This window comes from Lutra lutra, chromosome 8 (genome assembly GCF_902655055.1).
Source record: "Lutra lutra chromosome 8, mLutLut1.2, whole genome shotgun sequence".
Taxonomy (NCBI): domain Eukaryota; kingdom Metazoa; phylum Chordata; class Mammalia; order Carnivora; family Mustelidae; genus Lutra; species Lutra lutra.
This window is the reverse complement of record NC_062285.1, coordinates 64,077,780-64,105,202: the sequence shown is the minus strand read 5'-3', so window position 1 is coordinate 64,105,202 and position 27,423 is coordinate 64,077,780. Positions and strand designations below refer to the sequence as shown.

The 27,423-nt window shown below is 37.3% G+C and overlaps 2 protein-coding genes across 8 annotated transcripts in view; one reads left to right on the top strand and one right to left on the bottom strand.

The window, feature by feature from the left end:
* Positions 1-23,451, bottom strand: part of PUS7L (pseudouridine synthase 7 like) — a 104,055-nt gene extending 80,604 nt beyond the window's left edge. For 4 of the 7 annotated variants that reach the window (XR_007129235.1, XR_007129237.1, XR_007129236.1 and 1 more), the window contains exons 1-7: positions 22,170-23,397; positions 19,600-20,519; positions 9,780-9,939; positions 8,907-9,099; positions 5,440-5,538; positions 2,620-2,701; positions 995-1,272 (exon numbers count right to left, since the gene is read on the bottom strand). Coding sequence is in view for 4 of the 7 variants with exons in the window: in XM_047739733.1 (XP_047595689.1) it covers positions 995-1,272; positions 2,620-2,701; positions 5,440-5,538; positions 8,907-9,099; positions 9,780-9,939; positions 19,600-20,503 (1,716 nt within the window). In the remaining 3 variants the exon portion in view is untranslated. Of the gene's footprint in view, positions 1-994; positions 1,273-2,619; positions 2,702-5,439; positions 5,539-8,906; positions 9,100-9,779; positions 9,940-19,599; positions 20,520-22,169; positions 23,399-23,418 lie in introns of those variants that run through there. The other 3 variants (XM_047739734.1, XM_047739735.1, XM_047739737.1) reach the window with 3 other exon arrangements.
* A 143-nt stretch (positions 23,452-23,594) lies between these two features.
* IRAK4 (interleukin 1 receptor associated kinase 4) overlaps positions 23,595-27,423 on the top strand; it is a 29,647-nt gene continuing 25,818 nt past the window's right edge. The window contains exon 1 of the mRNA XM_047739738.1: positions 23,595-23,742. The gene's annotated coding sequence lies outside the window, so the exon portion shown is untranslated. The remainder of the gene's footprint in view (positions 23,743-27,423) is intronic.

The following is a 27,423-nucleotide window of genomic DNA, read 5'->3' as shown; positions in this document are numbered from 1 at the left end:
TCTGGTAGAGATCAACTCAGGCTAGGTCTTTTAATTCTGTTACCTGTGTCATGTAATCTGGGTCTTGATTTTCATTTCTATAAAACAGGAGTTAAAAAAGAGGGTCTCTAAGATCCTCTTCTCATCTAAAATTCAGTGATGTTATGATGTTACATATGAAAGCACTACTCAAAACCCTCCACGTTTATAACATCTTTGTAAGACTGAGATAATGTTCTTTTTGCATTATATTACAAAATAAGCTTCTTTACTTGATTTATGGAATTCAGTTTTATTATTCAAACTGCTTAAACCCACAAAGATAAAAGCACTAGTTGGATAGAGAGGAAATGAAAGAATCAACTTATGTAATATAAATTGTTAAGAGGAAAAAAGCAAGCTTTGAAATTGCAATTATATAAAATCACATTTATATAAAAGAAATACACATATTACACACCCCATATACCATTATTATAAAAAAATTGTATTCTTTTTCATATTTTAAGTTCTGAGCTTTATCTAAGCCCTCCTTTTCTTTCCTCAGTGTTAGCTAATAGAATAAAAATATACTCTCCTATGTATTTATGGGAAAGCATAGAAAAAGGTCTAGAAGGACACATGCCAAAAAACAGAGGTTGATTTCCTGGACACAAGAGATAGAAAGACAATAAGAGTGGTGAGAAGATGACAGCTTCATATGTAAACTTTTGACTTTTCACTTTTAATGATACTATTTTGTGCATTACTTCTGTAATTCTTTAAAACATATTCTTTAAAGGAAAGTTTACTATCTTTGGACTTTTCACTTAATGCCACTGACTATTTTTATTTTACCATTTACAAACATGTGTTAAGACTTAGCCCTTGGCATAGAAGCAGATGATAAGCAAATACAAATAAAAATATAAAACATATGCTTAGTTCTAAATTGTTTCTCAAGTCAAGGCTTCTGAAAATTAATGCTCCCAGTGTGGTAACTACTCTTTGACAACTTTGATGAAATGACACTTACTTTACTATTTGGGAAATGTTCATCAATATCTTCATCCAAACAGACCAAATCACCCTCTACTACTCTTGATCCATAGGTTGCAAGTCTGTAAGATACTGCCTCATTCCAAATTTTGCTGCTATATGCATGAACGTAGAATATGCGCATTGAGTGGGGAAAAGAAAACCATGCCTGGATACAACCCTCCTCCGTCATGCCAAAGCGATGCAACGACTCCAATAGTGCTCTCTCGCGAACTTTGAATTCAGGCATCAAGGAAAGTGTGCCTTTAGCATCCTCTGAAATAAAGAGAAAATCAGTGAGTCAGCCACTTTCTTTTACAGGCCAGTTATAAAGACTTTTATTATACCTGCTAAATGAGAGGCAATGAACTATGCTCTTATAAACTTGAATATGAAGATGACGTTTAGCACCAACTATAAACCTGGCTACACCTGAAGAGTTTGTTTGTCTAATAAAGGTCATTAATCATATGGTTCATTCTCCATTCACTTTCCCTGCTTTAAAAAAAAAATAGCAGAAAGCACATTAGTAATACCTACTTCAAAATGGAGATAAATTAACTTGTAATTATTCAGATTTCTTAAAAAACAAAACAAAACCACTAAATAAACCTCTGAGCCTACATATTTTTAAAGAGCTATTATGAACATTTATACAGAATCTTTTGAGTAAGAAAGGGTTGGATCCATCAAGGATGCTAACAGGCCTTGCTAATGGGATGCTTTTTAAAATTAAATTAACGAACTCTACTGCAAAGATGCTTATTCAGGTAGGAATCCTCATTTTAATAAATGTACCAGGTGTTTCTTATGCTCACTCAAGTTTAGGAATCATTGTCATAAAGAAATTATATTCTCAGAACTCTAAATAGAAACACGTAAGTCATTTTGAGAGTCAAACCCATATGGATTGACTGTAGAGCCCAAACTCATAACCATTTTCTTTGGTGCTTCCCAGGAAACATTCTGCATTTAAACCATGATATTGAGCTAAAGTGTCCAAATTGACTGGGCTGAATGGGCAACTAAACCAAAAACAGTGCACAAAGTACTGGATATAACACATAAACTTTTACGTAGTTAGTTTTTAAGTCTCCTCTAGTTGTAGTGTATACTTTCATTGGTACCAGTGTAGAATTTGAAATTCTTAACTCCTCTGAGGATTTTTTTTTTAAGATTTTATTTATTTATTTGACAGACAGAGATCACAAGTAGACAGAGAGACAGTCAGAGAGAGAGGAGGAAGCAGACTCCCCGCCAAGCAGAGAGCCTGATGTGGGGCTCGATCCCAGGACCCTGGAACCATGACCTGAGCCGAAGGCAGAGGCTTTAACCCACTGAGCCACCCAGGCACTCCTCCTCTGAGGATTTAGACCAAGAAAAACTAAGAAGCTATTTCTCCCCTCACTCCTGCCCCCAAGCAAGAGTTAAAACAGACAGAAGTCCTGGATATCTGACCAAAAATGAGTCTTTGACATGTAATAAAATTACTTAATGTATAATATATTACGAGCTATTTCTTATCACATTTATGTAGCAAAGCAATAAATGCCCTCCTGCTGACATAACATTTGTATTATGTATTTGCATGACTATGTAGAGGGTAAAGAAATTTTTAAATACCAGTTTGAAGAAAATATTTCTTTGCTCTATTTACAGGATCATCCAGATCTTCTGGTGTAAGAAATAATTTTATAGCCTCCACCTTTAAAAATCAAGCAAGCAAACATATGTTAAACAACAATGACAAATTACTTACTTTTTTAAAAAGATTCAAATTCTCTGATACCATAAAAGAATAGGCACTTAACAAATAGTATTTGAAACTGTAATTTTATCTTCAAGTTTTCAAAAATTAAACAGCACTATATTTGGAAATAGATCTGCACAAAGCAACTTCATACATAGGTTTAAAATATGATGGACTGGAAAAAGTACCCATCATTTCCATAGTTCTACTTCTGTCATTCTTTACCTCTATCATCAAGCTTAGAATGCAAGTATGAAGTAATCATATAAAACTCAGACTTGACCAACATATATAACAAAAATTGGGAAGGAAGAAAGCATAGGGAAATGGTGAACCACTAATTTCATTTCTGTTCTCAAGTCTTGGAATTGATCTTACAAATAATTGCCAAAATCTTTTTTTTAATTGCCAATTGAGGTGCCTGGGTGGCTCAGTCAGTTAAGCATCTTTCTTTTCTTTTCTTTCTTTTTTCTTTTCTTTCTTCCTTTTTCTTTCTTTCTTGTCAGAGAAAGCGAGCGAGCCCAGGCAGACAGAGTGGCAGGCAGAAGCAGGGGAAGAAGCAGGCTCCCTGCCGAGCAAGGAGCCCAATGAAGTCCTCGATCCCAGGACGCTAGGATCATGACCTGAGCCGAAGGCAGCCACTTAACCTACTGAGCCACCCAGGTGTCCCAAGCATCTGTCTTTAGCTCAGGTCATGAACGCAGGGTCCAGGGATCGAGCCCTGCGTCAGACTCTCTGCTCAGCGGGGAGTCTGCTTCTCTCTCTGTGCTCTCCCTCTTTTTTTACCCTCTCTCTCTCAAATAAATAAATAAAATCCTTAAGAAAAGAAAAAGAGGAGCACCTGAGTGGCTCAGTGGGTTAGAGCCTTGCCTTTGGCTCAGGTCATAATCTTAGGGTTCTTGGATCGAGCCCCACATCTGGCTCTCTGTTCCATGGGGAGCCTGCATCCTCCTCTCTCTCTCTGCCTACTTGTGATCTCTGTTTGTCAAATAAATAAATAAAATCTTAAAAAAAAATTTTTGCAAAAGAAAGAAAAAGAGTCATGGTTGTTGAAATTTTTATGGGGCACCCGAGTGGCTCAGTCACTTAAATGTCTGCCTTTGGCTTACATCATGATATTAAGGTCCTGAGATCAAGCCCCACATTGGGTTCTCTGCTCAGCAGGGAGTCTGCTTTTCTCTCTCTCTCTCTGCCCCTCTGCCCTGCTCATGCTCTCTCTCTCTCAAATAAAAAAAAATTTGCCAACTTTAATATTTTCTTTTAAAAACTAAATAGATAAAAAGATGCTCCTTTTTTTAATGTCTCTATGAGGTCCTGCATCGTTATTATTATTATTATAGGTCTCCAGCACTGTGATTTCTAAGTATATGTTTTAGAATAGGAAAGGATCTTAAGACAGATAATGCAACCTAAAATTATACTCAATCTTACAGTATTCATTCATTCATTCAAATATATATTCAGAAGCTAATTCATTCAAATAAATATTACTAAGCATCTGCTATGTGCTAGGCACTGTGCACTGTACTAGGGATAGAGTGTTGAGCAAAAGAGATATGATGTTTGTTTACTGGAAAAGATCAAATAAATAACAGTAAAATTTATTAAAACCTAAGATGGGAAGTCCAAGAGGCTTTGAGGTCACAAGATAAGAAGAATTCAATTTTTCTTGGGAGTGGGATGAAAATTTAAATTGAGATGCAGAGAATGTACAAGTTGGGGAGGGGATGCTTCAAAGGAAAGAAAATAGGGCTTTCTAGCTGTGGGGCCAGCCTCTAAGTTGGCCCCCGATGATCTCCACTGGCTGCTACTCATGCCTACCACATCCTCCCCCACTCTTATCAGGGTGGGTCTGTGTGCCCATTACGTGGGATAAAGCAGGAGTAAAGATGTCACTTTCCAGATTACATTATAAAAGACATTGAGATTTATGTTATGGTCTTATGGTCTCTCTCACTCTTCTGTGCTCCTGGACTCCTCTCTCAGGGAAGTCACTCCATGAGTAGCCCTATGGTGAGAAACTAAAGCTTCCTGCCAACAACCATAGGAGTGTGCTTGAAAGCAGGTTCTCTATGCCCATTCAAGTCTCCAAAGACTGCAGCCTGGTTGATAGTGTGACTGCACACCATGTGAGACCCTGAGGCACCAACACTCAGCGAGGCTGCTCTCAGATGCCTCACCCTCAGGAACACTGAGACAGTAAATGTCTGTCAATGTAGGCCACTCAGTTTTGAAGTAGTGCGTTACACAGCAACAACTGAAAACGCTCTAGTAAACTTTACAAAAATGAGAAGCATGGAATATGAAGTTTAAAAGACAGAAGAACTTTTGTTTAAATGTTATGAGAAACAGGAATTTTATACAATTTGATATCATATTTTTGGAACTGTAGGGTGTTAAGTTTTCTCTAAATCCTCTATTAAGTTTTTTTTAAAGAATTTGGTGAGTGCTGGCCTATTCTCCGTTAAGTCTCAAACAAGTAATAAATACAGGGTAACTGCATACAGTTTGCTTTATTATAACGTGATACTAAAAATACAGTAGCTGCTCAAAAGTGTTCAATAATGTAGTACACGGTATATGTATGTGTGTGTGTATATATGCATTTATATGGTGGGTTAAGAAAGCAAAGGGCTGGCTTATGTAGTAAGTACAACCGACAAATCAGATCATAGTTTTATTTAAATCCATACCATTTTACTCTTCAGCAAAGCCAGTCCAATCTGGTCGGTGTGAACTTTCCTTCCCATCCCAAATCTCTGCGGCCCATAGTAATTTACAAATCCTTTATTCTACAAATACAAGAAAACCAATTAATTAGAAGAATATTGTGGGGCACCTGGGTGACTCAGTCAGTTAAGTGTCTGCCTTTGGCTCAGGTCATGATCCTGGGGCCCTGGGATCAAGTCCCACAGCCTTCTCCCTGCTCAGTGGGGAGTCTGCTTCTCCCTCTCCCCCTACTTGCGCTCTCCTGCATGCTTACTATCTCAAATAAACAAATAAATAAAATCTTAAAAAAAAAAAAACTACATTGTTATGGATCACATGCCTGTGTTCCCCCCAAAATTCATATGTTAAAATCTTAACCTCCAGTGAGATGATAGTTAGAGGTGAGGACATTGGGACACATGACCTTTTTAATTAGGTCATGAGGATAGAGCTCTCATGAATGGAATTAGTTTCCTCATAAGATAAGAACATGGAGCTAGCTCCCGCTCTTTCCACCACGTGAGAATACAACAAGAAGATAAGGCTGGTGCCCTGATCTCAGGCTTCCAGCTTCTAGCACTCTAAGAAATAAATTTCTCGTTATTTAAAAGTCACCAAGTCTATGGTTCTTTGTCATAGACCCAAAGTGACTACAATAAATAAGTATAATTACTGTGTCAGAATATGTAACCAAGTCTTTCTCTTCGTATTTATTTTAATAAAAGAATATTATAATCACCGATACACACATAAGAGCCAAATGGTCTGAGAAATGCTATAAAGTTAAAGAATAGAAAGGAGAAAACCAAACAACTAAAAGATAGAAAATAAGACCAACGAAAAAGCTTTAAGAGTATGTCAGCTTTCCATTCACATTACTGAAGGGATTGTGGGATGCAGGTCTTCCAGTGCTAAATCAGCAAAGTTCCAAAACAAACTGTTTACCTAGGACTGGATCTGATTTTTGCCCTGAAGCTCTTTCTGATTTTGAGATGCTTCTGCTGTCTGGTGATGCCAGGAGTAATAAATAAATTTACTTCAAACCCAGCAAGTCTTGGTTCCTTTATACATAACAATTCATTTTTTAGTTATCTCAGTTTCTGAAGGCCTGGGCCAAGGCAATGACATGGCATCACTTCCCCAGGAATAGAAAATTGTAAATTACTCTGCAACCTTAAAGACACTGGTCAGGGGATAAACATGCTCTCACAAAGAAAATGCTGGGTCCAGATGGTTTCTTGAAAGATAAGAATTTTTCATGCTCACTTTATAAGTATTTCTCATAACAATTTTTATTTTAAATTTAGAAAAGTAGTATCAAATAATACTCTAGAATAACCAAAAGAGCTTTAAGTACCTCTTCAAATTATTTAGGACTGGATATAACAAAAGTTACTAGAAGTCAAAGTTATAACCCTCTAAAATAAAACTTCAAAGACTTCTTATTTTCAGAATTAAAGGAAAGTTGGCTAAAGTGAAAATCATTCTTAATGGAGATCTTATAATAGGCAGTTGTATATTCATTAATTCCAAATGAAAGATAGGCAATAAATGCTATCAGAGTCCAGAGAAACTCTCTCCTTTGTTTAAGGAATATCATTTAATAACAATTTTTTGAGGGAGGAAAAAGTTTAGGTAGGTCTAGGAAAAAAGGAAAAAAGCCATCATATACATTTGCGATGACGTGGATGGAACTAGAGGGTATCATGCTTAGCGAAGTAAGTCAATCGGAGAAAGACAACTATCATATGATCTCCCTGATATGAGGAAGTGGAGATGCAACATGGGGGGTTAAGGGGGTTGGAGAAGAATAAATGAAACAAGATGGGATTGAGAGGGAAACAAACCGTGACTCATAATCTCACAAAACAAACTGAGGGTTGATGGGGGGAGGGGGGTTGTGGGGGGTTATGGACATTGGGAAGGGTATGTCCTAAGGTGAGTGCTGTGAAGTGTGTAAACCTGGTGATTCACAGACCTATACCCCTGGGGACAAAATATATATTATATGTTTATAAAAAATAAAAAATATATATATTATATGTTTATAAAAAATTAAAAAAATAAAAAAATTTTTTAAAAAATTTTAAAAAATAACCAAAAAAAAAAGAATATACAATCACAAATAAATGTGAATTTAGAAAATCTTTAGTTTGAAGTCATTTTCCTGACCATAGGCATAATAGTGATTTAAAAACCAGTTTTGCTTATTTGTTTTCCTTTGGAGAGGAATAAAATTGTGTAAAAAGGTCTTTGTGGTCAAGATCTTAGATCAGTGTTTCTCAGTGTTAGTTGTAGAATAAAATCACCTAGGGAGTTTTTAAAAAATACTAATAACCAAAGCTGCATTCCCAAATGTTCCTATTTAATTGGTTCGGGGGTAGGGACTGACTGCTGTGATTGCCTAGAAGCACTCCAGGTTGAGGATTACTAGTCTAGATCAGGGGTTGTCAGACTACTAACGGCCCACAAGTCAAATGTGGCCAACACTTATTTTTGTTAATAAAGTTTTACTGGGACACAACCATGCTCATTCATTTATGTATCATCTATGGCTGCTTCCACACAAGGGCAGAAGAGTGGTTGCAACAGAGGCCATATGCTTACAAAGCCAAAATTATTTATTATCTGGTTCTTTACAGAGAAAGCTTGCTAACCCATAGTCTAGATGATCAGACTGAAGGCTATGGCATATTGAGATGCCTGGAAAGTGTCACTTATGTATTTTAAATAGTTATTATTGTAAGACATAATAAAATGTGTATGATTTACCATTTGTATGCATTGAAAAAAATTCACAATTAGATTGAAAAGAAAAAAAAAAAAGATTGTGCATAATTCTGATAAGTAATATAACTATTTACCAAAGAGTTCTGGAAAAAAATCACTGAACAAAATTTCCTCCCAAATTAATCCCTTTGCCTAAAATACTATTCTAGGGGCGCCTGGGTAGCTCAGTGGGTTAAAGCCTCTGCCTTCAACTCAGGTCATGATCCCAGGGTCCTCATCAGGCTCTCTGCTCAGCAGGGAGCCTGCTTCCTCCTCTCTCTCTGCCTGCTTCTCTGCCTACTTGTGATCTCTGTCACATGAATAAATTAAAAAATCTAAAATAAATAAATAAATAAAATACAATACTATTCTATATGGCACATGCTAAAAAAACAAACACACAAACAACAACAAAAAACACCTCTCTTCTTATGCAGATAGATTTCCCCTCGTAACTCTATTTTTAAAATTACATTAAAGTTTTGTTTTTTAATACAAAAAATGTACCAAGAAGAAAATTAAAAATAAACCAAAGTGCCCTAATTATTATTTTTTAAAATAATGACATGCATATAAAAAGAAAAGATACAAAAGAAAAAGAAGTTTCCCTTTTTGCCTCAACGTAAAGAGAAGGCCTACAAAGATTTTCCTGTTACACTATTTTAAAATTGAATTTTCTTACCTTAACATTTTCTATTGCCTCCAAAATTCTTTCTCTCAGGTTTGCAGAGTCATTTATTTGGCTTCTTAAATTTCTGATGATAATATCAAAGTGATTTCCTTTGAGCTGACCGAGTCTAAGGGAATCATCTACAGATCGAATATTAAACACATTCATTCTTTTCTTTTCAATTTCTTTTTCAATATTTTTCAACCTATAAATGATAAATCATATAGACTTGTTAAATATTACACTTAAAAATTAACATAAGGCTTAAATGACAGTTGCCAGACAACCACTTATATCAGAACACTAAAAATTTTTTTGGAATTCAAAAGGTAATGCTATTTCAACAAATGTGCACTAAAAAAAAATTACTCTAGGATTATATTCATAAAGTTATTTTATGAACTGAACAATTCAATCATTTAAAATCTGCCACTTCTCAAAGTTTCTGTCTTAAAACTACCTATATTTTCAGGGGCGCCTGGGTGGCTCAGTGGGTTAAAGCCTCTGCCTTTGGCTCAGGTCATGATCCCAGGGTCCTGGGATCAAGCCCCGCATTGGGCTCTCTGCTCGGCGGGAAGCCTGCTTCCTCCTCTCTCTCTGCCTGCCTCTCTGCCTACCTGGGATCTCTGTCAAATAAATAAATAAAATCTTAAAAAAAAAAGCTACCTATATTTTCAGTATAAATTTAAGACGTAACATTATTTAGAAGATAATCATATTAAGGCAGAATGTGCTGCTCAATAAGCCTTTAATCAATTAATTACTATTGATAGGAGGTTAACATGCTCCTAGTTAATATGCTCCTAGTGAGTTTTTAACCTCACATTTATTTATTTAATGCAATAAGAAAGTGAAGTTCTAGCTTATAAAGTAATGTCAGATTACCTTTCTGGAGTCACTTTTCTAACAACCATTGCTTGATAGGTGATGGCTTTCTTGTCTTTTAGGCCTGCATAACTAAAATCTGAAGGAATCACACCAAGTTTGATAGCTAAAAATCCAAGTGCTTCAAACATTTCCAGATTTTCTTTCCGTAGGGTAAAGGCTGAAACAAACAAAAATCCCCGATTACATACACACACACACACACACACACACACACACACACACACACACACAGCTACATCAACTACCTTCTTAGTAGACTAATAGATCTAACAGATTAATATAATGAATCAAATTATTAATGTAATTATTTTTTAACAAGGTACAAAATCAGTGTCTTACATTTCAGCAGTCATTTGAAAAATGCTAATTGGCTCAGAAAAGGCTTATAGAAAAACATCTGAATTCCTTAATTGGCATTTATATCTGAACTCAGTCTCCCTTTTCAGTCTCTGCATGTATATCCTGTATGACACAGAGAATGTCTCAAAATGTTCCTTCCATTTTACTGGCCATACTTGTGTTTATTCTTCATGATCCAACAGCAGCAGCAGTTCTCCCTTAAGTTCTTCCCAGGTTCCCAAGACTGAATGCTCCTAAAGCAGGGATCATGTTTGTTGTCTCAACTGTTATATCCACAGCCTAATACACAGCAACTACTCAAATAATTGTTGAATGAATAAATAAACTCTACAAGGTTGATTACACAAACTTGCATGTTTCCCAAGTTGTCATCAATACCATGACACATGCCACCATGCATTACAATTTCTCTCTTTATGTTTGCCCACCCCATAAACTGGGAGTTTCAGGAGTTTCAGAGATAAAAACAGCATTTGCTTTGTGGTAGGTGTTTAAAACAGGGTGGGAGTTAGACTGTGAAGGTAGGGAGAAGGAACAAGCCCAGTACCAACTACCACCAAAGAAATTCCTCAATATGCTGGCCTATACACCTGCCGTCATTGATAGTAACAAAATACCTCAAGTCACCGTTCACCATATTCACTTATAAGATACATCAAACTACTGCCCTCTTCCCTCAAACCATGAAAACAAATTCAGGTTTTTTGCTGTAACTGTCATCAGCAGCTACAAGGGTTTCCCTGAATAGTGAATACTCTATGAAAAATGAACATTAAACATAAATGTGATTCAGGAAGTAGAAGGATGTGAAATGTATGTATATATCTCTCTATCCATTTATGAATATATAAAATAGCTAAACATAATATCACATTTTAGAATATCATAAGTTGCTTAAAAGGATGGGGAAGATCTATATATTTATATCTTCATATGAATAATCTCTAAAAACACAAAAAACAGTAGGTTTAAAAAATATACATAGTACACATAATTTATAGGAAAAGTTAAAAATCTACAATGCAATGTATATTTTCAATGTTTTAATTTCTACAAGAAAAATATTTTTAACTTAAGTGTTTAAAAATTGTTTAAAGTATAAACAAACAGCTATAACTTCTGAAGAATATCCAAGCACTATCCATTACTTTCTAGATTTATTTTTACCACCAGGGCCACTATTTTTTGTACTTTCATACAGCTCCCCAGGTTTCTCCAAATTTTCTATTACAGCCATGATAAGTTAAATGTACTATGATCTCTGTTATTCTTTTTTTTTTTAAATAAACATATAATGTGTTTTTATCTCCAGGGGTACAGGTCTGTGAATCGCCAGGTTTACGCACTTCACAGCACTCACCATAGCACGTACCCGCCCCAATGTCCATAACAAACCCCCTCCCCCCAGCAAACCTCAGTTTGTTTTGTGAAATTAAGAGTCACTTATGGTTTGTCTCCCTCCCAATCCCATCTTGTTTCATTTATTCTTCTCCTACCCCCTTAATCTGTTATTCTTAAAGACCTGATAAAAGAGGTACAAGAAAGGAGACAATCATATAAGCTAATTCTGTGTGCAAAATCACAATTTGTTCTTTCCACTTTTAGGGTATCCTAACCAAATAGATTCAAATATAAACATCTGATTCCAGGACAGCTGTTTTTATGACTTACTTCAAATAAAATGAAAAAAATTGTTATTCATTTGAGAGAGATATAGAGACAGAGACAGAAAGAGCACAAGCAGGGGGAGAGGCAGAGGGAGAGGGAGAAGCAGACTCCCTGCTGAGCAGAAAACCCAACATGGGGGCTCAATCCCAGGACCTGGAGATCATGACCCAAGCCAAAGGCAGATGCTTAACCATCTGAGCCACCCAGGTACCCCAATAAAATGAAATTAAAAGCCCATCCGTAAAATGTAGAGAAATTATAACCTCAAGATATTTCACCTTTTTGTTTTAAGATTTAATTACAAACTTGAAATAAAATGATTTCAGAAGATGTGCTGGCTAAAGATATAATGGTCAATAAAATAAAAATGATCCCTGCCTTGGAAGCATTTAGTCTTAGGAGGCTGAAAACAATCTGAGGAAGTGTTGCTGTTCTAGGGGTTTGAAGAACGAAAAGAAGTATGGCAAACAATCAAAGCATTAAGATCAAAATATCAAATATTTCAGTATTTGTAGGATTTGTGGGACCCTATTATTTTATGGGGCCTATAATGTCCTCCCTTTCCCAAATACATACTTGTGTAAAGGTGAGTTTTATTCTTTTGATTCAATCAAAACAAGAAATTCCAATAGACTGAATGCAAGAACAGATATTAGAATTGAGCTGACTTTTATTAAGGCAGATATTAGAAAGATTTGCAGCACTGTAAAATGATGCCTCTTGTCACTAATTTTTGAGTTGAAAAATATGGTTATTTTTCATGTTATAGTAATAGGTTTCTTTAAACTCATTAATTATTTTTAGATTTTCTGGGGTTTTTTAATTGAAGTATAGCTAACACACAATATTACTTTAGTTTCACATGTACAACATGGTAGTTCAACAATTTTTCTGTTTTAACAGGTTAGAAATCAATAGGTCATAACCACACAAACAAAAGTTGTTTGGGGTATACAATAACTTATAAGAGCTATACTCTTCAGGTATCCTAGAACCAAATGTTTGAGAGTCAATTAAGAATAATGTGAAAAAATATAGTAGTCCCTCAAATATATCAAATCTGGGGAACAGACAAAAGTCACTAAAATATCTTAAGAGTAAAAGAAATGCAAAATCTGGTGAAGTGTTGCAGCAGGCTGACTAGGTGTTACAAACTTTTCAAAATAGACCAGGAAACTGTTCTACATAGAAGAATGCCAAGAGACCAATCCATAAAGTTTTAAAGTTTATGTGTTTGGTAAGTGGAATTTGAAACGTCAAATCTGCCCCTGCCAATCTGGGCATGTCACTTACTAGTTGTTAAGCAAGCTCAGCCATGTAGGAAGGAACCTCCAGACTGTCTGAAATTTATAATTTGTTGCTGGTTAGCCTCAGTGCATAAGGATTTTTTAAAATTTGTAATTATTTAGAACTTAGAATACTTAGGAGAATCAAATCCATGATTTTGGTATTTGTCTTAATAAATCTGTGTCTTATATATGTGGAATGTTTAAGAGAATGAGACTTACCTAATTCTAATTATAAATGTGTATAAATTTATATAATTATAAATTATAAATGTAAATCAAATTATAAATTGATTTAAATTTGTCTTCTTACGTTGAAATCTCACTAAGTTAGTAAATAACATGGGAATACACAGGAAAACTTAAAGGCCACCAAATTTATACTTTCAATTTATAAGATTTATATCATTTCCTGATTACTTGGAAAAAGTGAAGTGCTTAAAAAAAATAAAATGAACTATGCTAAATTTTAAAATTCAATTTCCACTTCTAGCCATATTGGAATAATCAGTACAAGATACGACCTCCCATTATAAACAGATAGAAAGCTAGACAAAACATACAGAACACCTGTTTTTAGCCACTGGAGAACAGGCAGCACAGAACTATGATTCAAAAAGAAAAGGAAAACAAAGGAAGTGAGCCTAAAATACTGTATGTTTTTGTTTGTTTTGCCTAGTTTCTAGACCATAGCACAGGAGGAAGAATCCAGGTAGAACACAGCATTTATGCTGAATTAAAAGGGTTAGAGGTTAGAGCTCAGGAAGGCTGAGTGAGCAGGAATCCACAGGGCAGAGTTCTAGATAAGATGAAGCTCTGTAGGCAGAGTTCCAGAAATCTGCATAGGTGATCCCTTGAGGTATCTGCTTATTAGTGATCTGCACATGCCTAAGATCAACTGCTATATACCATTTATTTAATATTGCATAACAAATCACCCCAAACCTTAGTGGCTTATCATGTTCACTTATCCCTCATAGTGCCTGTAGGACAGGAATTCAAGAGCACCTTAGTTTGGTGGCTTGAGCTCAGGCTCTCCCACGAAGTTGCAGTCAGATGTTTGGATGATCTATTTCCAAAGGGACTCACTCTCATGGCTGACAAACTGGTGTTGGCTGCTGACCAGAGGCCTCAGTTCTCCAATGGACTGCCTGGATATCCTCACAGTATATTAGCCAGCTTACCCCACAGTGAGCAATCCAAGAAATATAGGCAAAAAGTAGAACGCTTTTTATGATCTAGCCTTAGACGTTACACACCATCACTTCCGTCATACTCTACTGGCCACAAAAGGCATTTGTGTGAATACCAGAAGAGCACTGAAAATCTACTTGGGGTTGACAACAATGATCCATCTTCTGGCACTAATACTATTAGTCCCACTATACACACCCCAAATTCAAAATATACTCTCTCTTTCTGTCAAATAAATATACTTAATACCATTAAACTGTACACTTAATAGTGGTTAAAATGGTAAATTCTGTTATGTTTATTTTATAACAATAAGAATAAGTTTTTTTAAGTGTTCTACTTTTTAGATAGGTGTATTTATTAAGAATTTTTTAAAAATGCATTATTTTTGTTCTTACAAAAGGTTGGCCTGTGCAAAATATGGGCTAGGCATACTTTACCTTGGTCTTTTTCTTTGTTCTTAGACTTGTAGATATCCCAATATCTCCATACAATTCTCTGGTGGACCATCAATTCCTCCCCTTAATAAATCCATCCAATTATTCATAGTTTTTATAAAACTAATTTAAACTAATGCATAAAAAGTTCCCACAATTTTTTAGTTCAATAATTCAAATTAATACGGTGAGAATTTCAAGCAGTATAAAATCTCTAACTGCTTAAATCCCTTATCAGCAACTCTCCTTTTCACATTGAAAGCTACTTTTGCTTTTCCTTCAAAATAGATTTATCTGTTACCATTTACTGCATGCCTCATGTGTCAAGTGCTGTACTAGCAGCTTTCTCATGAATAAGGCAAATCACACACCAGACAAATTTCCAGGACAGAAGACATCCACATTTGAATAATATATATATTAAAATTTTTCATTAATTATTTCATTTAATAGTTAGAATATCATTGTGAATTAGGCTTTACCATTACCCTATTTTTAAAGTACAACCAAAAGTTACAAATTATTAAGTACCTTGCCCATGGTATTATTTTTTTCCATTTTTCCATTTGTGGAAATTAGTCTTAAAGAGATTAAAAGTTCATAGTCCTTTTTTATGAACTGAAGTCATAATATAAAATAAAACCCACAGAGATTCAAGGTCCAATCTCTTCATTTATACCAGAGTTCCTACATTATATAATCCTGTTTCTGTGCCTCATACAATCTGTGCAAATTTGTGTTGCTGCTTTTATCTTAAAAGCATTGCTATATAAGGCTAATATTTCTGATGAACACAGATGCAGAGATCCTGAACCAAATCCAAATCCAAAAAAAATTTGAAAAAAAAATCATTCACCAATCAAGTGGGATTTATTCCTGGGTTGCAAGGATGATTAAAAATTTGCAAACCAATCAATGTGATACATAACATCAATAAGAAAAACCATGTGATCATTTCAGTAGACACAGTAAAAGCATTTGACATAGTACAACATCCATTCATGATAAAAACCCTCAAAAAAGTACGTGTAGAAGGAACACACTTCAACACAAAAAAGGCCATATATGAAAAACCCACAGCTAACTTCATTTTTCCCCATTTTATTTTATTTTATTCCAGTGTTCCAAAATTCATTGTTTATGCACCACACCCAGTGCTCCAGGAAATACGTACCCTCCATAATACCCACCACCAGGCTCACCCACTTTTTTCTTTTTTTTTTTTTTTTGTCAGAGAGAGAGAGAGGGAGAGAGAGCAAGCACAGGCAGACAGAATGGCAGGCAGAGGGAGAAGCAGGCTCCCTGATGAGCAAGGAGCCCAATGTGGGACTAGATCCCAGGACACTGGGATCATGACCTGAGCCGAAGGCAGCTGCTTAACCAACTGAGCCACCCAGGCGTCCCGGCTCACCCACTTTTTATGAGAATGAACTGAGAGCCTTTCCTCTAAGGTCAGGCATGGGACAAGGATGTCCACTCTCACCACTTTTATTCAACATAGTACTAGAAGTCCTAGCCACAGCAATCAAAGATGGAAAGAAATAAAAGGCATCCAAATTAAGGAAGAAGTAAAACCTTCACTATTTGCAGATGGCATGATACTATACATAGAAAACCTGAAAGACTTTATCAAAAACCTGCTAGAACTCATAAACGGATTCACTAAAGTCACAGGATACAAAACCAATGCACAGAAATCTGTAGCATTCCTACACACCAATAATGAAGCAGTAGAAAGAGAAATTAAGAAAACAATCCCACTGACAATTGAACTAAATAATAAAATCTTTAAAAAAAAAAAAAAAGATACCTGTGAATAAACATAACCGAAGAGGTGAAAGACCTATATTCTGAAAACAATAAAATGCTTTCTTTCTGAAAGAAATTGAAGATGAATCAAAGAGATGGAAAGACATCCTGTGTTCATGGACTATAAGAACAAACATTGTTAATATGTCTATACTACACAAAGCAATCTGCACATTTAATGGAATCCCTATTAAAATATCAATAGCATTTTTCACAGAACTAATCCTAAAATTTGTATGGAACCACAAATGACCCTGAATAGCCAATGCAATCTTGAAAAACAAAACAAAACAAAACTGGAGGCATCACAATTCCAGACTTCAAGTTATATTACAAAGCTGTAGCAATCAAACCAGTAGGGTACTGACACAAAAACAGACACATAGATCAATGGAATGGAAAAGAAAATCCAGAAATGAACCCACAATTATATGGTCAACTAATCTTCAACAAAGCAGGAAAGCATATCTAATGGGAAAAAGACAATCTCTTCAACAAGTGGTGCTGGGAAAACTGGACAGCTACATGCAAAAGAATGAAACTGGACCACTTTGTTACACCATACACAAAAATAAATTCAAAATAGATGAAAGACCTAAATGTTAGACCTGAAAGCATAAAAATCTAGGAAAGAGCATAGGCAATAATTCTCTGACACCAACTGTAGCAACTTTTTTTGTAGATAGGTCTCCTCAGCTAAGGGAAACAATAGCAAAAATAAACTACAGGCACTACACCATAATAAAAAGCTTCTATACAGCAAAGGAAATAATCAATAGAACTAAAAGGTAACCTATAGAATTGGAGCAAATATTTGCAAATGATATATCTGATAAAGGTTTAGTATCCACAATATATAAACTCAACTTCCAGAAAAAGTTGTTGATACAACTCAACATCCAGAAAACAAATAATCCAATTTAACAATGTGCAGAAGACACAAACACACATCTCTCCAAAGAAGACAAACAGATGCCTGCCTGGGTTGCTCAGTCTATTAAGCATCCAACTCTTGATCTCTGCTCAGGTGCTGGTCTCAGGGTCATGAGTTGAAGCCCTGCATTAGGCTCCAGCCTGGGTGTGGAAATTATTAAAAAAAAAAAAAAATGGATTATGGACATTGGGGAAGGTATATGCTATGGTGAGTGCTGTGAAGTGTGTAAACCTGGCAATTCACAGACCTGGACCCCTAGGGCTAATAACACATTATATGTTAATAAAAAATAAAAAAAGTTTTTTTAAAAAAGGGAAGGAGAAAGAAGAAGAAGACACACAGCTGGCCAACAGACACATGAAAAGATGAAAGATGTTCACCATCACTTATCATCAGGGAAATGCAAATCAAAACTACAATGGTATATCACCTCACACCTGTCAGAATAGCTGAAGTCCACAATACAAGAAACAACAGGTGTTGGCAAGCATGTGGAGAAAAAGGAACACTCTTGCACTATTAGAACAGCCACTGTGGAAAACAGTATGGAGTTTCCTCAGAGTTAAGAATAAAACTTCCCTATAATCCAGCAATCTCACTACTGGGTATTTACCCAAAGATTACAAAAATACTAATTCAAAAGGATACATGCACCTCTACATTTATAGCTGCATTATTTACAATAGCCAAGATATGGAAGCAACCCAAGTGTCCACTGATGGATTGATGAATGGATAAACAGGTTGCATATACATAAAATGGAATATTACTCAGCAGTAAAGAAAGAATGAAATCTTGCCATTTGCAATGACATGGATGGTGCTAGAGTAATGCTAAGTGAAATAAGCCAGTCAGAGAAAGACACATACCATATGATTTCATTCATATGTGGAATTTAAGAAACAAATGAGCAAAGGGGGGGGGGGGGAAACAGAGAGACAAATGAAGAAACACTCTTAACTATAGAGAACCCACTGCTGGTTACCAGGGGGAAGGTAGGTGAAGGGGACGGGTGAAATACGTGATGGGGATTAAGGAGTACACTCGTCATGATGAGCATTGGGTGATTAAAATAAAAACTTAAAAAATAAATAAAATAAAATAATGTGTTTAACCAGGAAAAAAAATTAAAAAGCTTTGCTCTATCTATAAAACAAGACTATCTGAAACACTTCCTATTCTTCATGTAGGATACAGACCAATTAAACCTGATCAGCCGAACTTGTAGAGTAAGTTTTCATCAGTTCCCTCCAGGCCTAGGGATTGAATATATCTGCTAAACAGTGATTTTCAAAATGTGGTCCCTGGACTGAGTAGAAAGTATCACCTGGGCATTTCTGAAAGCCTGCCCCAAACCTTGTAAACCAGAAACTCTGAGAATACAGCTCAGAAATCTGTTTAACAAGCCCTTTTCGTGATTTTTAATGCATGTTAAAGCTTGAGAACCTCCTCTCTAAAAGAGTGACAAAGAAGGAGCTCCTTGAAAGGAGGTTCTCTGCCTTGCGTGGTAAAGTTCATTTGTTTAGATAACAAGGTGTTCTCTTCACTTTCCCAAGCACAGCAGACATATTCTACTTATCTGAGTATTTAATTTTAATTAAAATAACTTCTAAGGGTGCCTGGGTGTCTCAGTGGGTTAAGCCACTGCCTTCGGCTCAAGTCATGATCTCAGGGTCCTGGGATCGAGTCCCACATCGGGCTCTCTGCTCAGCAGGAAGCCTGCTTCCTTCTCTCTCTCTCTCTGCCTGCCTCTCCGTCTACTCGTGATCTCTCTCTGTCAAATAAATAAATAAAATCTTTAAAAAAAAATAAATAAAATAAAATAACTTCTAAAATATGAAATCAAGATTTATCTCCAATAAAACTTATTAAACACAAAATAACTCCTTCAACCTTGTACATTTGTGACTGTTAATTATAAGCATCTGTGTTAACCATACTTTGATCAATAAGGTTAATTCTTAAAATTAGTGTAATTCAAAAGGCTTTATCGTCCACTAAAAACCACACCCAAATATTTTTTCTGACATCCCTCTGGTTAAGTCTATTTAATTCATTTGAAATTATTAATCTTTCACACAATTTTAACTAACTTTATCAAAGAAAATGGTAATGATTTATTACATTACCTGTGTATATAACTTTTTGATCCCGGCATTCAAAAAAAGATCTTTTCCTGTGCTTGTGTGTTTTTTCCCGAAATCTTACTGTAATCACTACATTTGGATTACCGGCATTATAACTAACTTCGGGGAAAGATTTGGTTTCTACAAGGTTTCCAAACTTTTTGTTGACAAAATGATGGACTGCTTTTCTGTGGTCTTTGTTTGTATCAGGTTTAAAGGTAAATTTGGAATTTTCTTTCTTTGCATCCAAATATTTAAAGAAGTCCGATGCTTCTTCTTCAGATACCAAGTGACAGAGTTCCTTAAACTCAAGATTCGGTTTTACAACAATCTCACTGTTTTTACCAACAGTTATTAAAAAGGGGAATTTCTGCCTAACAGCACTATGCAAAATAGCCCTCTGGTTTTTGTCAAGGATTCTGCCCAATGAGAATTCAGGAGATGATCCAATTAGCTCAGTTTTAGAATTCCACTTCTCTTTTATATCGCAGGCAAAGTGATTCAGTAATTCATTAGTTTTTTCATCTAACAAGTTGCCTAAAACGTCGACTTTTCCTTCTTCACTTTTGGAAGTTCCGTCACTGATAGTATCTTCCTTTTCTGAAGAAGACTGATCATTGTGGTCATCATCAGAGCACCCAGTGAAAGTACTGACTTCTTGGTTCCTTCCCTCTTTAAAGGATAAATTTTGAAAATCAAGTTTTGTCTTTTTGGCAAAATTATTTGGCTCAGGTTGTACTTTACTAATCAGCTCATTGGTGGCCTTATTAACAAACTGTCCCTGTTCATCAATCTCTATAACAACAAAGTCACTTGGTGAACTTTTTATAGTGCCATGAAATCCAACATGATCAGTAATGAAACGCAAGGAACTAAACCTGATCCTAAAATCTGTATCCTCTTCCATTCTTAAATAACAATGCCTACAAAAGAAACAAAGAGGCAGTCAGTTACCAGAAAGAAAAGTTACGGATAACAATAAAGAAATATACTTGTAGGATTTTTCTTTCTCCCTTTCAATCCTGAGTCCCCTCAAAAGGCATTAGCAATTTATTTCTATATGTCATGTGTATTTTCACTCTTCTATACCAAGATGAATTAACAGGTAATCTTTTCTGTTATAACTGATGATTTGCAACTTCATTCTCTACCCACTCCAAGCTCCCATCTATTATCCGGGATTGAAATGGATCAGTTTCAAGTTTACTTTAAAAATCCTACTTGTAGGCCCACAAAGAGACCAGAACATAGGACTTAAAGTTATTTGTCTAAATCCCATCCCTGAAAATTTCCAGCTAATTCCAGAGAATTTGTGGCTAGATTTTTATATATTAGGGGTTAGAGATGAGAGAAAGGACTAGAAGACAGGAAGAAATAGTCCAAATTGATAGCTAAATGAAGTTCTAAAAATCAGCTTGCAATTTGATTATGCTTCAAAACACACTTAAATTAATCCTGAGCCTTAAACTTTCTTGAAAACCCAGTTCCAGACTTTTACGGATACAAACTCTTGATGTTGACCCACAGGAAAATTCCAACCGTGCTACTGGCATCAGAGAGAACACTTCACAAATCTTAAGCAGTAGGTAAGAGAATAATCCTCTGAAAAAGCCTTTATTCACACTTCACACCCCCCACAGTTACCATACCAGATAGTGCTATATCAAAGATAAAACACCCAGGGACCACATACTATTTACATACTAATGACCTCTCTAGGTAATTCATCATCTTCTGGACCTTCATCCCATTTCTAAAATATATTCTACTAATCTGAACCAATTTAGTAAAGTGCCCCATGCATCGTGTCACATGGAAATCACAGCAAAGTCTCTATATCCTAATTTCCTAGACTACATAAGGATATATTTATTTTCCTCTGTTCCTTAATTTCCTGCACAGCCTCCTCAGTTTCTTGCCGTAACTGAAACCTAGCTATTTCCCCATGCTGCTGCTTCTCTAGTCCTCTCAAGTAAAAGCTATTCTTCCTTTCACACCTACTTAACTTAGGACCTGGAGGAAGTAAATATTTTCTGTTTGCCACTTCTGCAAACCATTTCTCACTCCTCTACCTCCCCCAAATCCCAATGCCTTTGAAGTTCATGCGATCAGGCTTTGCCATCTGCTATCATCTTCTCTTTGGTCCCCAGACGACTCCTCTTCATTCACAGATGATTTTAACAACTCTCTCAATGTCTTCCCATCCAGCATGACTTCCATGTCCATCCATATGCATCATCTGTTTAACACCACAGTCCTTCTGTTCCTTGATCTCCACTTCAAGTCACTTTTACTTTATCTTGGTCATAACCTTGACTTTCTCAACACCAAAAATTACATCAACTTTAAGCGTCTGGCTCTCTGATTACTCTTGCTGTCCTTCCATCATTTAGCACTCCCATCTTAGAAATTCTTACATATTGTGAAGGTCTCGAATCTGCCTCTACTTAACTAGTCCACTATTGTCTATTCTCCACATGGCCAGAATGATAATTTGAAAGGTAAGTTAAATCATATCACAACCCTCTTTAAGACCTCTAATCATATTGATAATGAAATCTAAATTACTTTACCCTGGCTTCCAGAGACCGCTAAGATTCTGGACTCTATCTGTTCTCCAAATTTATCTTGTACCCTTTCTCCATTACGCACTATACTCCCAACTACAATGGCCTTCTTCAATTCCTTGTGTTAACTGTTCCCGCTGATTAAATTAGTAATTCCTCAGTCACAACTCAGAAAGGTTGTCCCTGACTGATAAAAAGGAACCAATAGATCACTTTCACCTATGATAACCAGAGAAAGCATAATACAAGGGACCATTTAAGTCCTCCAAACAATTCAAGACACAGAAATAAGGTAGAGACATATCGTAAGTACATACAAACCAAATATGCAATGTGTTAGGGAAAACTAAACAGCCCAGATACGTGAACAACAGGAGGAAAAGTTTTGTAGTACAGTTCTGGAAAATACAGCTAGGATTAGAACCAAACTGCCAGACAGTGAATGCCCAACCAAGAACTTGGAATGCGTCGAGTGGTCAACATATAGCTACTGGAGGTGTTTGAATAGAAAAACGATACAGTCCAAAAAGACGTTTCAGTAAGATGAATGACGGCACTGAGCAGATCAATGTGATGAAGAAGCCCAAGAGTTGGAAAGCGATGTCATCGAGTGCAGTTTTAGGGCTGTCCTAGTAAAGAATAATGACGTACTCTTTCCCCAGTAAAAGGAAGAAGATATAAAGACCTTCTAAGCTACTGGGTTAGCTAGAACACCTTGAGAAGAACGTAATGTTCAGAGAATTACAACTGAGCATCTTAGTGAAAGAGTGGAACTGAGCTGGAGGGAGGCTAGAAGCCCACGTCCAGTTTAACACAAATAGGCAATATTCCTAGACAGCAGACTTCTTGACGAGGGTGCGGGGCGGAGACGAGTGGGTAGTTTGGGGGACCCAAGGTTGGGGATTTGTTGGTTGGGGGCAGATTCTGCGGAGATGTTAGAAAGGCAGCAGGTAGCGCTTTTCCCCTCACGCTCTTCCTTCAAATGCCAACGCTCAACTGCAGTCACGCCTATTTGCTTTCCGCCACCAATTCGCAGAACTAGTCTCTAGCGGGGTTGCCTTCTGGCGCATCAAAAGTACCCCGAGCACAGCCAGTGTCTCCACCTGCTTATCCCTCCACAGCCCCCGCCTGCCCCAACGCTGATACTAGCTCATGTCGCCTCCCTCTTTCGAGCAAAAAGTCGGGGGTCCCAATGCTAATCTCGTCATTGCCCCGCACAAAGCCCCACATCTTGCAAGAAGCTCTATCGGTCTACCTCGCGTCCGAGTTAAGGAATTCCTGGGCACAAAGCTGCGCGCATGTCCGGAAGTCTTAAATTACTTGGTCTCGGACAGCGGCGTATTTAAAGGGGCAGGCTCCCACTTAAAGAAGAGCTTTACGCGAGACCTGGCATTTCTCCCCGGGCAGAGCCGCCTGGTGGCGTACAGAGGAGGTACTGGGCGGGGACTGGGGCGGGGACTGGGGCGGGGACTAATATTTTGGGCCCACCCCGTCCCGGTGCTCTTGCAAGCCGGGGTTCTTCCGCAGCCGGCTGAGCGGGGCAGTGCCCCGGCCGCCCTGGCGCCCCGCTACTGGGCAGGTAAGGAATTCCCGCCATGCGTGTCTTCTTCACAGGTCGTCCGCGGTCTGCGCTCCGGTCTCCATCCCTGTGTCCCAGAGTTGTTGAAGGACGGTTTCGGAAGAAAAACCGCCTTCTGTCTTCAAAATGAGAAAAGTTAGAGAGGAAGTAGGGTGTGTGGGCCCAGTTTGCTCCAGGGTGGGTTGGGTGGGTTCCCGAGGATCAGTTCATCCGACCTGAGGAGGAAGCCGGGGCTTGGAGAGGCGGCTCCAAGTCCTTCTGTGGCTCAGTCCCACCTCGCGTCAGGTTTCGCAACTCCGAGGCGGTGTGTTGCGGGAACCGGTTTACGAAATGAATTTCTTTTCCCGAGAACCAGGAAGTAAGGCCAGCTCTGGGCAGAGATGCTCGTCGCGTGGAAGGCGTTCTGGGCCTCCGCAAGATTCCACCTAGCTTGTCATTCTGGCTTGCTTCCACGTTCCAAGAAATTAGAAAGTGGAGAGGGGTGTAAGGATCAACAAGTACATTGTCAGATGGGGAAAGTATTACCCGACTGCCTGGAGCAGGAGAGAAAACAGAGGGATAAAAAGAGACCCTGCGAAAGGGAGAGACCATTTGGGAACCAGAGCTCTATTACTGCCCGAAAAACCTGTCTGCCCAAGGAGCCCTAAGAGGAGAGAATATTCAAGTCTGCCTTTTACCTGTCTGGGGGTATTCCTGGAAAGGATCTGTCAGAAAGTTCCTATTTCTCTTATGCTTTCATGCTGAACGTTCATTTGAAGTTTGCTTTCTACCTCTACCTCTCCAGGGCAAGCTCCTGATCTTGCGGGCCAGACCTGCTCCATCCACAGCCTTCTCCATCCAAGTACATGTCGAGAAACGTTCAGGCCAGAAACCTTGGCGCAGCCTCCTCACCCTTCATTTCTGCACATGGGATTCTATTTGCTCTTCTTGGGAAACTGTCCAGCATCCTGGGACTGCCCCCTTCCCTGCGACCACTCTGGTCCAAGCCGCCAGCGCCTCCCGCCTGGATCGTTGGTGTCCTCTGCTATTGGTCTCTTCCTGTTTCTCTGCTTAGTCTAATATCCTTTACTCCCAGCAGCAGCCCCGGTGTCTTTTTTAGACCTGAGTATAGAGCATCTCTCTCCTATTCTCGAAGCCTCCACCGTCTTCTCACCCAGAGGATACACAAAATCAATACAAAAGCTATAAAGCTTTAGGAGACCTGGTGCCTTACCGGTCTCATCTAATCTGCCACTTTCCTGCTCCTTCCTCCCCAGACTTACTGTCTCCCTGCTGTTCTCAGTGAGCCCACTTAAAGACCTTTATATTTTTAGTATTCCTTTTACCGAAAACTTCTCCCACAGATATCCCAGTGTCTGACTTTCCCAGTTCTTGAGACCCTTAATCACAGGGCACTTTCACACTGAGGCTTTCTCTGACTACCCTGTTTTAGAGTGAAACTCCTCTTGTTTATTTTTGTCCACTCCATTTGGCACCATCTAGCGTAGTATAGAGTTTATTTGCTTATTCCCCATCTTCATCTATTAGAATATAAGTTCCATGAGTTCGGTTATTTTTTCCTTATTTTCCTAATGTTTTGTCTCCAGGAACTTGAATCAATATCCAGCACAAAGTAGACACTCAGTAAATATTTGATTTATTTCAATATTCAATATTTCAGAATATTGAAAAACAATGTTTCTATGTTTTTAATACATCCAAACATTATATGTATTTTTATATATCCAAAGCAAGGGCACCTGGGTGGCTCAGTCATTAAGCATATGCCTTCTGCTCAGGTCCTGATCCCAGGTCCCGGGGATCCCAGAACCCCACATTGGGCTCCCTGCTCCACTGAAAGCCTTCTTCTCCCTCTTCCACTCCCTCTGCTTGTGTTCCCTCTCACACTGTGTCTCTCTCTGTCAAATAAATAAAATCTTAAAATATATATATTCCAAAGCATTTCAAATTACTTAGAGTGAATTAAATCCATGCTTGAGAATTATGTATTATTTTTAATATACAGCATACCAACACATATCCTAGTTTGAAAAGGGCAGCCCTATGTAATTTAATAGGTCCAAAAGTGTCACCAGCTTTTGCCCATAATGCTGGTACTGAGTTGTCCAGAAATAAAGACTAATGGTTATCTAGCATATTTCACTTAAGAAAGCATGGGAGTGCGTAGTGTATTTTAGGGAAGAAAGCATGGGAGTGTGTAGTGTATTTTAGGGAGGTTATAAATATATTAAAAATGCTGTGCTTAATAAAATAAGACTGCTGCTACCTGAAAAGCTTAACTATATTCTCAGACCTCTTATTTCTGCTCTGTCAGTAGCCCCTCACCACTATATATCTTCTGAAAACTGAGCTTTCATACATCTGCACATTTCTTTTCTTTAAAAAAAAAATTTATATAAGAATAACTCTGCCATAAAATAATTATTCCAACATTTTTAAAAATCACCTAATAAGTGATAGGCGCTTTGCATTTGTTGGTTTAAAATCTTACAGCAAGTCTTAGGTATTATCATCTCTGTTTTACAGATTAAAAAAACAAGATCCAAGGAAATTCAGTTATTAAGTCTGGTCATAATTGGTTTGTGGAAGAGCTTCATTAGAACCCAGGCCCGTGCAACTTCTTCCTCCCCTCTATAGTCTCTTCCTCTGATCAGAGTGCTAATGAATCAGTCTTAAAACTTCATTAATTCATTTGACAAAAATCTTTTATTTCCCATTTGGGGCACAGTACTTTGTCTTTTTGAGAACATCCATATGAGTAAGAAGTATTGATTTCCACAAGGAAACATTTGTTTTAGTATATTTCTCAATTATCATCTTATCTTTGTTCTTGTCTGAGTTGTCTTCTTTGAAAATATGAATGGTCACTATGAGAATTAATGGTGTGAGAAAAGTCATGAAGATATTTATTTATTTATTTTGTAAGCAATATATCTTTTTCTCCTTATATTAATCCTAAGCACACTAATTTTTTAAATTTTATTTAATTTTATTTTATTTTCAGTGTCCCAAAGTTCATTGTTTATGCACCACACCCAGTGCTGCATGCAATACATGCCCTTTATAATACCCACCACCAAGCTCACCCCTTCACTGTCCCCCTCCAAAACCCTCAGTTCGTTTCTCAGAGTCCACAGTCTCTCATGGTTTGTCTCCCCCCTCCAATTTCTCCCAACTCACTTCTCTTCTCCATCTCCCAATGTCTTGAATGCTTTGAAAGAAGTGATACTTTTTCATTTTTTCTCTACAGTAACTTTTTTTTTTTTAATTGAAAATGCAGAAATCGGGACACCTGGATGGCTCAGTTGGTTAAGCAGCTGCCTTCGGCTCAGGTCATGATCCTAGCGTCCTGGGATCGAGTCCAACATCAGGCTCCTGTCTGCCTGTGCTCTCTCTCTCTCCCTCTCTCTGTGACAAATAAAATCTTTAAAAAAAAAAAAAATGCAGAAAGCAAGTGAAAACAAAACTCTCCTAAAAATCACCATTAAGAGATAATCACAGTTAATGTTTTAGTGCATATTCTTCCAGATGTGTGTGTGGTGATATATGAATGTGTGTTTAAAGTAAAATTTTAAATTCTGAGATTTAGAACTTAAAAGACATGTATAGAGAGAGGAGTTGTCAGAGGCTTTCCTTTTTTTTTTTTTTTTTTTTGGTAGCCCTATGCCGTCACCTCTGCTA